The 12,742-nt window shown below is 40.9% G+C and overlaps 1 protein-coding gene across 1 annotated transcript; it reads left to right on the forward strand.

The window, feature by feature from the left end:
• The first annotated feature begins 4,133 nt into the window (after positions 1 to 4,133).
• Positions 4,134 to 11,921, forward strand: lamp3 (lysosomal associated membrane protein 3). Its single transcript, XM_030050435.1, has 7 exons — positions 4,134 to 4,287; positions 6,211 to 6,327; positions 8,545 to 8,627; positions 9,489 to 9,614; positions 10,592 to 10,664; positions 10,762 to 10,932; positions 11,782 to 11,921. Exons 1-7 carry the CDS (start codon positions 4,227 to 4,229, stop codon positions 11,919 to 11,921), a joined length of 771 nt encoding a protein of 256 aa, XP_029906295.1. The 5' UTR covers positions 4,134 to 4,226.
• Positions 11,922 to 12,742: the final 821 nt, after the last annotated feature.

Consider the following 12,742-nt stretch of genomic DNA (forward strand, 5'->3'; position numbering starts at 1 on the left):
TCCTCTGAATCTGCGTGATTTTTTTCTCTCTGAGGAAAATGAGAAAAGTTTTTGTGAAGCATAGAGCAAGCGGTGCTTACATTTTTCCAAAGGAGGAGGCCTGGAGTGCCGTGTCCGACTGCGGCTCGGCTGCTGGTCCTGCTCAGGCACAAAACGGACTCTTTCCTCACAGGGACGGACGGCGAAGTCAGGACGCACCGACGGCCGAGGTCTCCGAAAACTATTGGTGAGAAACCTGAGTGGCAGATGATGACACACAGAGAGACTAATACAGAGGGGACAGGAGGGCAGAGCTGACACACACACACACACACACACACACACACTGATTCATGCTCACACACTCAGGGTAAAAAGAGGGTAAATGTTTGCACTGCTGTTTGCTCTGTCAAATCAATATATCAGGATTAAAGAGAGAGATAGAGAGAGAGAGAGAGAGAGAGAGAGAGAGGAGTGCAGAGGGAATGTAAGAATGTGTATTTATATCCCTCATTATGTTTAAAGACTGTGGATGAGCAAACATCTTCATATCCACACACACACACACACACACACAACACACACTTGCAGCCTTGACTGACAGTGACTTCACTGCATCAGAACTTCCCTCAGAGGCCGCCGTGCCGAGTGTGTGTTTGTGGCTGTGTGTGTTTTTTTGTGTGTGTGTTTTAGCCGGTACTTTGTCCCGGAGGACCTTTAGTCCACACGACCACTGACGCCGCCGACCCACGCACACACACTGATTTCCACACTAACCCCTCACGGCTGTGTGTGTGATGATGTGACCGAAAGGCCTTTTGTCGCATCTGTGTCTGTGTGTGTCTTCCTTTTACATCAGAAGTGGCCATTTTATAAACAATAAATATGTTTAAAATTTTACTGTGCTGTACAGTTTGTAAAAAAAAAAAAAAAAATCAAACTGAGTATGCATTACATAATTATAAAAAAATATCACACAAAACTAAGCAACATGCCAACCAAAATGCCACTAAATTAAGTTTATTTCAGGAATGGTAGCTTTGGTGATGTATGCAGTATCTGTCAGGATGATGGAAACTTGTGTGTGTGTGTGTGTGTGTGTGTGTGTGTGTGTGGCGGGGCGTGTGGTCAAAGGGGGCTGGTTGAACTGCAGCCTAGAAACAACGGTTTAACGGTCTAAGTGTTTAAATAGCACAACTCAAATGAGCAGAAACATGAACAGTGCAAAAGAAGAAATAAGTGGAAAAATAAGTGCATTAAAAACAGTTAAAAGGGCATAAAAATAAATCGTGTGTATGTAAATAAATAAATAAATGAATACAGTAAAAAATAAATAAATAAATAAATACAATAGCTGAAATTACCGTGGGAAAAAAAATCAGTCAGAAACAATGGTTGTTAAAAATAAATGAATAAATAAATAAATATCATCCTTTTATTTGTTTTAAAGGCCCAACACTGTTTGTAGTTTGAACTACAACTAACAACTAAAATATAAAATGTTTGTGTGCACGTAAATATGGAGTTAGTTGAAATACCATCAAACTACTGCAAAATGTAACCAAACTACAACTTTAAATACATGTGGGATGCAGGAATTTATCCCCCACATGGTTTTCTAGGAGTCCCTGAATTCAGTTTAATTTAGGAAATGCACAGCCAAACACACCCCTGCCCTTTAAGGCTTTATAGCTTCTACACTTGTGCTTTTTCATCTGTAACCAAACATGAAACTGGGAGCAGTCTCAGCAGTACAGCGCTCCTCTTCTTCTGTAGAGAAAAGTGCTTGTTTTTCTTACATTTGGTGTAAATTTTATCAAGCTCCCATACGTCGCCATTTGAAATCACCCACCACTTGCCATACTTTTACATAATTCTGATGTAATTCTGATGTAAGTCTCAGTATTGTGTATGCTAAAATGTCAGCACAGAGCACCAGAATGAATGATGCACGGGGACCAGTGCATGATTTTGATTTTACTTTGGCCAGTGGAGCAGTCTCCTCAAATCTCTGTGCATTCGTCTGACACACAACAAATACTGGGAGGACGGTGCAGAGGGACACAGGAGGCCAGACTTTAATTCCCAGCATCAGGAATCCGCAAGGATCTCGAGCCAGCTGCATATCAAGTTCACTCATGCACATCTCCTTCATTAGTGGATACAGTTGGTAAGAATTACTTTGGCAGTCTTTAACGTGGCCTGTTTTTGGTGACACTGAAAGCCTTGCTCCGAAAAACAGCGAGGCCATTTGTCTTTATACAGCTCTGCACAAGACACACGAGCGCAGCGATTGGGCAGGAAATTTATTGTGCATGTTCCCCATTTGCTAAACGATGTGAGCGCTGCATCACACACCTTGATGTGCGGGTGCAACCTGCCCAAAACTGCACCGGGAGCCATAATGAGGCCCTAATGTTATGCAATGAATACAATTACAGCATCACAGCGCTGCCCCCTTGTGGTTACATGCAGACTTTTATTTTGTTGAGTGTCTGTAAATCACTTGAGGAGAATGGAGAGCTGCAAAGAAAAGAGAGGAGGGGGCAAGATGTTTGACTTTACGGACGTTTTACAATCTTGGGGGTTGTGTTTAATATGAGGAGCTACAGGAAGACATTTTACTAATTTGTGGTTTTGTTTTCTACCTGATGAACCAATGGAACCAGACCTCAGTTCCACAGTATTTTCATAAAATTCAAAGCATTTGTTTTAATTTACGTAGACTACCAGATGATAGTTGTCACACAGAAAATACCACTGGGTCTATACATAATAATAATATTTAATTACCGGCTGGCTGCTCTGTATGATCAAGAAACGGGGAAAACAGAACACATAAAATGGTAATCCAGTCTCTCCAAGTATCAGGAAACGTCACAATGAGAAGAGAAGCGGTCAGTGGTGGAAACATGTTGGTTCATGTTCTTAATGATTTTGCTGCTACAATAAAGGCTTTTTAATATTCTGATGCTCAGAGCGCCTGGATCGTCCTCTTAAGTTACATTTAACTTCTGTCGTCAAACTCCACCGCCTCCACGAAGCTTAAAACAAGACAAAACAACAGAATTATGCCTTAATCCTGATTCGCAGGTCTTAATCTGACACTGTGTTTGGAGCTGCTGTCTGCTGACCTTGCTCTCACCTCTCGCGACAGGAACCAAGTTCATATCAGAGTTCAAAGGTCACCTCTGCAGACTTTAGCTTAGAAAGCTTTTTTTTTTTTTTAGAAAAAAACCCAAACCTGCAGCCCGTCTCCACCTCACCACATGAGCTGCAGATAAATAACTAAAGCACAAAATCAGTTAAATTATGTTGCTTTCCGGCATCAGAGAGTAAAATACATATTTCATGTATAAAAATATATAAACACTTGTGAAAAACATGTGAAAATGGGCTGCAGTGAACCCTAAGAAAAACAAGCAGTGATGGATATTTAAATTTAGTGGCATTCTTCTTTAACACGTTTTTGAAAAAGGAGCAGGATGACTGTTTTGCCAAACCAAAATGGATTTTCATTCAGAAAATAATAATTTGGAGTTTGGAAGTAGGAATACAGAGGACGTTTTTTTTTCACACACATGATGTGAATCCAGGGAAACGACCAGCTCCTTTATCATGGTGTCTGATCCTCTTGGGCTCCTGTGAAGAGACACGAGACTGCTATTGAAACTTCTAAAGGTGCAGTATGTAGTTTTGAGGGATAATTTTTAAGAGTAATGGTATATAATCTAATGATATATAAAAATGTATTATGCTGTTTGTAAAAATTTAAACATAGTCTCCTCAGAGGGAAAGTGAAAAATCACCAGTTCACTCTTGTTGTACAATAGCAGGGCTCACAATTTTGTTTTCATACAATTTCACTATTTAAAAAGCATCTTTCATTGATTTATAGTGCTTCAAAATGATTTTATTTACAATAAAAAGAGATAGAATGATTCAAATAATTTCATGTATAGTATACTTTTAGGTTTGACTGATATGAAGGCAGCGTCAAACTGTCTGTCAGCGCGGCCGTCTGTCTGTCTGTCTGTCTGTCTGTCTGTCTGTCTTCCCCCCGCCCCTCTGCCAGGCGACTTCCTCTGCTTTCATTTAGCTGCTCAGTAAACGAACAGTTTCACATTTACAGCCCCCCACTCCGGTCACCAGACCACAGCTGTAGCATCTCTGCTCCACTTCTGGCAGTGTTAGTCTATTCTATTCTATTCTATTCTATTCTATTCTATTGTACTTTTCAAGCCAAAATGACAGGGGGTCACAGAAGTGAATTTTCTCTTTTTATTTTCCTGGCTGCTGTTACTCTGGGTGAGTTTTACACACACACACACACACACACACACACACACACACTAGTGTTCAAATCTCACCTTCATTGTAAACTACAGTCCACAGCGCCCATTCTTGCCGCTTGTTTGCTCTGAGATGAAATGAATGATGGCAGAAAATGCATTTTTTGCAAATAATCTTTCATCGCGCTGAATGAAAAAGTAGCAGGAGTGAACTGTTCGTTGTTTTGGGGCTGCTAACCCAGCGGCTCTTGATCATTTTCATGTCACAGATCCCCAAATATACACACATTATATAGCTGGACTCAGACTGTGTGTCGGGCAGCCTGTGTGGGAATGTTTTTGCTGTTGATTGAGTATTGAATTATTAAACTATCTACGGTGCACATGAAGAGAGTGAACCTTGTGATTATGACTTTCATGCATCTGTTTGGGCCTGTTTCTAGTCAATTACATTGTAGTGAAATTAAATTATGAAATCCCTGGAACCCCTCATGGACCTGATGGGGTCCGCGGACCTCAATGTGAGAACCAGTGGATGTATGATGCCGCCACATTGAGTTCATTTCTCTCTAAGAGCGTTTTAAACCCACCGCATGAAGCTGAGCGGTGAGCAGTGAGGATGTTCATGTTTCAGAAAGATGTGACTTCACTCACTGCTGCTGCTGTGGCTTCCTCTCCCTCACAGCTTAGCGGCTGTCAAAGTGCCGTTCCACACCTTTGGCCACATCCCACATTCACACTTCTCTCACACACTCACACACGCACACACACACAATCACACACATATGAGCACACAACCCTGAGGGTACATGCTATGTCCTTCACAGATGCACACACACACACCACATGTTTGTCTGTGTTTCTTTTAGCTAATCTTTCTCTTTTGTAGGTGACAGTGAGCAGAGTCAAGCTGCACGCACACACACACACACACACACACACACACCAACACACTGCTCCTAGCTCTGCTGTGGCCTCAAAGGCAGACAAGACAGTTTAAAAGAGGGGGGGGCACACCTCGTTATGATGTGGCACAGAATGACGAATGCCACTCGACTCTGTGAAGAACAGAACTGAGAAATGTCTCAGGAGTTCAGGACAACTCTTTTACCCCACCATCACAAAAAATACAAGAGCTTTTCACTCCATTCTTCATGTTTCTGTGTACATCTGACATCAAAACACAGATTCAAGAAGCTGAGGGGTTTCTCCTTCCTCAGCCTCGTCCTCCTATATCTATAAACGAGGCGGCGTGCTCTCCTTTCTCAAACTGCATGAGTGAACATTATCTGCAGTGACTGGAAAGCATCACGTGACAGTGAAATGTAAAACATGCACATATATCATGAAACGTTCAGCAGATAATTATCAAGATTGTCACGTTGGGACATTATCAATTGCATGCATTGCATTTTAAACATTAGCATTAACACGTCATCGTTACTCCAGTGACTGTGATACCTTTGTGTGTCCTGTATGTGTATATGCTTCTCTAAATTAAGTCTCTGTTGCCTGTGTTTGTCTCACTGAAGAGGACAGACATGTTGGACGAAAATTCACCTGATTCATTCCAAAAGCACGTGGAAATGGTGATGAGCAGATTAGGAAAGTTTTTTTTTTTTTTTTTTTTTTTTAAGCAGAACTTCACTAACAAATTTGAAGGAAAAAAAATCACTGGATGGTATTACATTACAAGAAAATTACCATTGCAAAAAAAAAAACAAAACAAAACTTTTTAAGAAATATTTTTAAAGTGATGAGAAAACTATTTTTATTATTTAAATTCTATATTAAAATGTCAGATCAGTGGCGCTGGATCAGTGTCAGATCTCCTGTGTTGAGATGCTTGTGAAAAGTTCAGAGCCACAGTTTAACTCAACCGTGAGAATGAAACCTCATGTGGGATGGGGCGAGTGCTGACCCCCTTCCTCTCCTCCAGGCTCCTGTCTCCACGGTAACAGCAGCTCCACACAGACCACCCCCCACTCCGACCAGACCAACGACAGCCTGATCTACCGGCCCGTCCTGCAGCCCTCAGAGACCGTCCCGCTCATAGGTACACACACACACACACACACACACACACACACACACACACACACACACACACACAACCTCACTCCCAATGCGTCAACAGCCTGATCAATGGTCAGTGTCCCTTAGTGTCACATGCCGACTCATTAGGCACCCGTTTCTCGTCAGCTTTTGACATAGAACTCCCACAACGTCTGAAATAGACGCCACGGGAAGCATTTGGAGAGTCAACTACCTCTTTGTTGTCATGATAATGTGACGTTTTCTGCGTCATATAACGTGGTAATAGAGTCTCCCCAACCTGATCTCACAGAAATCCGTGAAATGAGCACAACCTCTTACTAACGCATTGCGTGCTCCTCGCACGTGACCTGTTTTAATCATAGTTTTCTAGGGTTTTAATTCCGTGTGGTCACCACGCAAACAGTGTCCACTGAAAGTCAGCGAGGATCTGTTGGCCACCTGAGACACTTTTAAAGGCTTACAGTGCAGCAACAAAAAATGGAACAGACATGGGGTCAACATTTTTGAAAAGCCCTTGACCTCTACTATCATACCCGATGGCAAACCAATAGGGGGCGCCACTGACTAGTGTCAAAACATGGAAAAAACATGATTTCACTATGTTAAGAAAAAAAAAATTAAATTTAATTAAATTTAAAAAAATAAAAAAATAAAATCTGACCAAACAGGCGTTCTTCCCACACCCAAAAACTATAACTAAGATTGAAAAATTAGTGATCACAACATCATATAATAGACAAAACATATTAGAACTACAAAATCTATGGCACAGGACACCTCTGTGTGTTGCAACTCCGTGTAGATTGTAGTTCTGGTACGCCTCTTCCGGGTTAGGGGAAAAGTTGTGAAATTAGGTTTAGAAAACCTACATACGGTAGTTTTTCAACCGCAAAAGTATAACGTTAACATGTAGCCTATGTTTATATCACGAGTAAAGATGTGTTGTGGAAAAAAACAAAGAAAAAATGAATCTTTAGTGCTATTTTTGACATGTTTCCACGGTTTTCCCACCCGCGATGTTTCGCTGACTGAAAGGGTTGTGTTCAATGGCGTAACATATCAGCATATTATAATCTTCTTTTAAGAAGATTTGACAACTTTCATGCACTTTATTGATGAAAGTTGTCAAATCAGACACGTCGCTGATAAACATTAGAATTATGGGTAATGTAGTGCGAGATATGACATCGCAAATAAAACGTGTTTTTTAAAAATAAAGTTGATATTATACGGGACTTGTGGACTCGGCTGAAGCACATACCATCGTTACACAACCTCATAGCTCGTGGGAAGTTACATAACGTTATGGCTAATAATCAGAACTATTTTTCAGAATATCGATTAAATTTGCACTTCCGGGATCTATGAACCACCACCCACAGCGTGACGTCTTTGAAGCCGAGAATCCGTGTGTCCAGCACGGATCCTCGCTGACTTTCAGTGGACACTGTTTGTGTGGTGACCACATAGAATTAAAACCATAGAAATCTATGATTAAAACAGGTCACGTGCGAGGAGCACGCAATGCGTTAGTAAGAGGTCGTGCTCATTTCACGGATTTCTGTGAGATCAGGTTGGGGAGACTCTATTACCACGTTATATGACGCAGAAAACGTCACATTATCATGACAACAAAGAGGTAGTTGACTCTCCAAATGCTTCCCGTGGCGTCTATTTCAGACGTTGTGGGAGTTCTATGTCGAAAGCTGACGAGAAACTGGTGCCTAATGAGTCGGCATGTGACACTAAGGGACACTGACCATTGGTCAGGCTGCTGACGCATTGGGAGTGAGGACGCGCACACACACACACACACACACACTTTACCACAGCGATGGCCTGGTCCAACTTCACAACCACAAGAGGCTGATTTTAGAGAAACTGGGTGACATGAACAGTAACTAAACTCTTCCTGATGTAAGGATGCAAATATATCGCCTAAATTAACTCGTTAGTTTTCTTATTAAGCCTCCATACCCCTTAATTCCACATTTAGAGCCTCTTAACATCACCTGGTTCCCACTTTAACCTTTGACACACGACTCCTTTTCTGCTCATGATGGGAAATTTAATCTGTGGCAACTGAAAGAAGGTAGAAATGGAAAAACAAGAGTATTGGAGGACATACACAGCATTAAATTATTATGCAAATGTAAAACTGTATGATTGTATTTCACTGGTGTGTGTGTGTGTGTGTGTGTGTGTTTACGTGCAGGGACCTACACTCTGAAAACGCCTGCTGGGAAGCGCTGTCTCAAAGCCACCATGGGGGTAGAGTACGTTGTCATCGAAAATAAGGTTAGAGGCTGTGACTGACTCAGCGCTCTGTGCGTGTGTGTGTATGCATGTGTGTATGTGTGTGTGTGTGTGTTTTGGGGTTGTTGGTGCATTGCAGTGCGTTGTGTGTATCTGTACAAGGTGCTTACACTTCAGCAGTTTTTCCAGCGGGTGTGTTTTTGTCTCAGCAGCTCTCTGCGAGGTGCTAAGAGCTGGTCTAACTGTCCAGCCTAAAAAAAAAAAAAAAAAAAAAAAAAAAAAAAAAAGCAGACATGCTGTCGAAACGCTGGCGGGTCACTTCTTAATTATTTCAGTTTCCCTGTTTTAGACCCACTTTTCACTGTAGCACAGCATGTAGTCGCTGTATTTTTTTTCCTGGTAGCATTTTAGGTTGAAGTTAATTAAATACTCACATGGCAGATGGCACAAGACAGCTGAAATATAATCATGGAAATAATATTAAAAAATTAAAAATATATAAAAATATAAAATACAAAATGTAAAAATATATAATAAAAGTTAAAGGAATATCATAAAGTGACAGAGTGCAGCATCATAAGTTAACATTGTACACTAATAAGGAATTCAATAATAAAAGTCAATGGGGCAGCTCCAGAAGAGAATAACATTTTTAAGTGGAGCACTGCTTTAAATCTAACAATTTCTCTAAGAGTTGGGCTTGTGTACCTTTTTTGGTCATGCCCCATTTCAGCTAAATTAATTAAGATGTATAAATATATATTAAGAGTTTGAGCCTCATCATGGAGCCTCAGTTCAGAAAAACACATTGCTGCTCTTGCTGTCTGAACAGAAAAAGATAGAGGATGAACATGAATCAACGCCGGTGACATAAAGTAACACTTCTCTCCTGTGTGAATTAAGAAATACTGGTATTTCAACCTGGACCCCAGCAGGGTCAGCATCAGCGGCTACTGTGCAGACAAAGTGGCCGTCCTCTCCCTCACCATGCCAAACAACGGCGCCAGCCTGCAGCTCACCTTCATAAAGGTAGAAACCCTTCAACACACTCCGACTCAGAGGTCACACTTTCGCAGGATGTCAAAGACAGATCGAAGCACATCTCAGCCTCTCAGCAGGCCGGTTTCTTCTGACCGGTCTGCTGCTGAGAGCAAATAGACGATGCACGATGAGGCACAAATAGGCCAAATTGTTCAGATTTGCATGAAAGCACCAAAAATTGATAACTGATGCCCTGAACATTTTCAGAACTGGAGCCATTAGTCCATTTCTGTTAAACAGTCATGGTAACCATTCTTCCTTGTTGTCAGCTCAGCCGGCTGTGATAGAGTGAAACACTGTGTTTGCACTGTGTATCAAGAAAATTAACATTAACCGCTAACATCATTTTGTAATGTTGAATTCAATGGCACTGTGTAAAGAAAAACAGCACAAGTACAGTTTTGCTAGAAACTGTACTTGACTCAAAACTAAATAAAAAAACGGAATCAAAACTAAACTCAACTAAACATGGAAACACAGCAGCGGTGTGTGAGGCCCACCAGGCAAACAAATAGATCAAAATGTTTGTAATATTACCTTTATTTAAGCTTGAAGATCATCAAGGACGTGTACAATGATGCTGAGCAAAATCACAGAAAAAATGCAATAGTAATAAAAGCTACAAGGTACAAGACAATCAGTTAAAACGTGCAAACAGAGGCTGATGATTTGTGATCATGGATTTAAATTGTGCAAGGCTTATCGATAGCTGCATAAATAATGTTTGTTTTCTTGGAGGAAAATGATAAATTGTGCAGCTGATGGATTTCTGAGTCAGTGATTGATTGACTGATTGAATTGTTTTATTTGGTGCTTTGAAGGAAGTACACAGTATCACATCACATCACTGTTCAGGAGTATGTGGCACCAAAAGGGTTGGGCTGAAAGCCAAGGCTTATGTGGGCCCACCCTATCTAAATCTGTGCTCTGCCCTGCTGACTCAAACTCTCTGTTTCTCTCGTCAGGATGGAAAGGTTTCCTACGTTACCAAGCTGAGCGCTCACATCTTTCCGCTGCCCGTCTGCAAGGGATGTGCCAGTGAGTTACAAACATGGTTTCACTTCAGGAGCAGGAAACCAGGAGGATGATCACACAGTGTAACCGTCTCCTGTCTCTCTCTCTCTCTCTGTCCCAGGTAAGGTCTACCCGGGCGTGTTGGACAACAACAAGCTGTTCAAGGCCGCTGATGGGCGGAGCTTCAAGTGCTCGTCTCCCAGTGAGTTTGCGATGGCGAAGCAGCTGAAGATCAAGCTGCTCACTGTGCAGATACAGGCCTTCACTCTGCCCAAGGGAAAGTTTGGAAAAGGTGAGCGGGCGTCTAAACAAATCTGACTGTAACTACAGCAATGCATGATGGTCTTGTCTGGAGTCTTTCACTGCTGTTCATCACAGTTAAAGGAGTTCTCCAACATATATGTATTTCAAATACACAAGATACACATTGTGTAAAGAAGACAGCTTCAGAGTTGCTGTAAGGTTTGTTTTTTCACTTTGATGGAGCTAGGCTAATGACTCCCATAGACTTCAAGTCTTTATGACAGACGGTTTAATTTGTGTTCTTACTCTTCACAAACCAAAATCATGAAGAGTGTGAATTACATAATCTGATCAAACAAACCATGCTGCAGATGGGGATGTGGTGAGATCTGTAGGCACAGTCTTAATGTCTCTTTAATGAAGCAATTTTGCTTTTTTTGAACTGTGAATGAATTTCTTATGTATTTACACCATCACCGGTTAATTCAATGTTTACATGCACATATGCCACAGTGTGTATTGTGTATAGATGAAGAAATGTATAGATACATGCATGCACAAACTGGTATAGACTTATGTTCTGATGGCTATCTTTTAGTATAATTAGTGAATAATAAATAAGATAATTTTATTTTTATTCACTGATCTGATCAGGTCACGTCAAATGCAACATTATCTTTTATGGTCAGGACATTGATTTCAATTAAAAAAGGATATGAATAAGCCTTTTCAGTTTATGTCAACATGTCCAAATTGTCACATCAGTTTAATGCCACATAAAGCTTGGTAGGTTGTGATTGGGCCAATGACAGCACATCTTCAACCCTGTCAAACCTCTTCTTCTTCCTCCTCCTCCTCCTCCTCTTCCTCCTCCTCCTCCTCCTCTGCCATCTCTCAGAGGTGGAGTGCTGGGCCGACTTCAACAGGAGGGTCATTCCCATCATCGTGGGAGCCGTCGTGGTCGGCCTGATCCTCATCGCTCTGCTGACCTTCCTCTTCATCAAAGACCGTCGCAGACAAGGCTACGAAAGGATCTGACCTCGCGGACGGAGACCAGAAACGTCCTCATCCTCAAAGCCAAATTTTAAATTCATATGCAACAAAAACAGTTCATAGCCTTACTCTAATAAAGTGCTTATAATAAAAATAAATAACAACAACAACACATATAAATTATTATCTTAATTACTCATCAGTCTACTAACTACAGCCGGAAACAATAACTCTGGCTTTTTGGCATTAATATATTTATTTGATCATTCTTATAGATGTGCTATGTTTTATTTTTCTTCCATTCACTTTCTTTGCGCTTGCATTTCATTTGTTTTTTTTCCTCTTCCTGCTGTCAGTGTTTTTCTCAGTGCTGTTTATGCTGATATCCTGTTTGTGGCATTTTGAGGTAATGTCTAATAAAAAGGCAAAACAAAACAAAACAAAAAACATGGTGGGAACTGAGATATGATATAATCAGAGCCATCAGTTTCACATGTGCTCTAAATAACAGAATGTAATATTGTCTAATGTGAGTTATAATATCAATAAGATATGATCAGTAACTTTGGATCTGATTACCACAGAATATGACTTTCTCTTCTTTTTTTTGTAGTTGGACTAGAGTTCATGTTTTTAACTGAGTCTACATGGCAGAATTTTGGCAACACAACATCACCTGCTGTTCCATGATTATTTTCATTATTTTCATTTTATTCTTCCAGTGGTTTCCTTCCTCTTGTTCCTCACCTAGACTGTGCAGCTCTGGTTTGGTCAGCGTGAATTTGTCCAGATTCAACTGTGTGTCAAGAGTACACAGTGTTGACTGCGGTGTCTTGGCTGTATTGTTATGATGAAGAAAAAGAGTG

Source organism: Myripristis murdjan, chromosome 4, assembly GCF_902150065.1.
Source record: "Myripristis murdjan chromosome 4, fMyrMur1.1, whole genome shotgun sequence".
Lineage (NCBI taxonomy): Eukaryota > Metazoa > Chordata > Actinopteri > Holocentriformes > Holocentridae > Myripristis > Myripristis murdjan.

Coding starts and splice junctions, on each gene's coding strand:
- lamp3 (XM_030050435.1), top strand. CDS start 4,227: ATGACAGGGGGTCACAGAAGTGAATTTTCTCTTTTTATTTTCCTGGCT. Junction 6,328..8,544: donor AGAGACCGTCCCGCTCATAG/GTACACACACAC, acceptor GTTTACGTGCAG/GGACCTACACTCTGAAAACG. Junction 9,615..10,591: donor TGCAGCTCACCTTCATAAAG/GTAGAAACCCTT, acceptor TTCTCTCGTCAG/GATGGAAAGGTTTCCTACGT.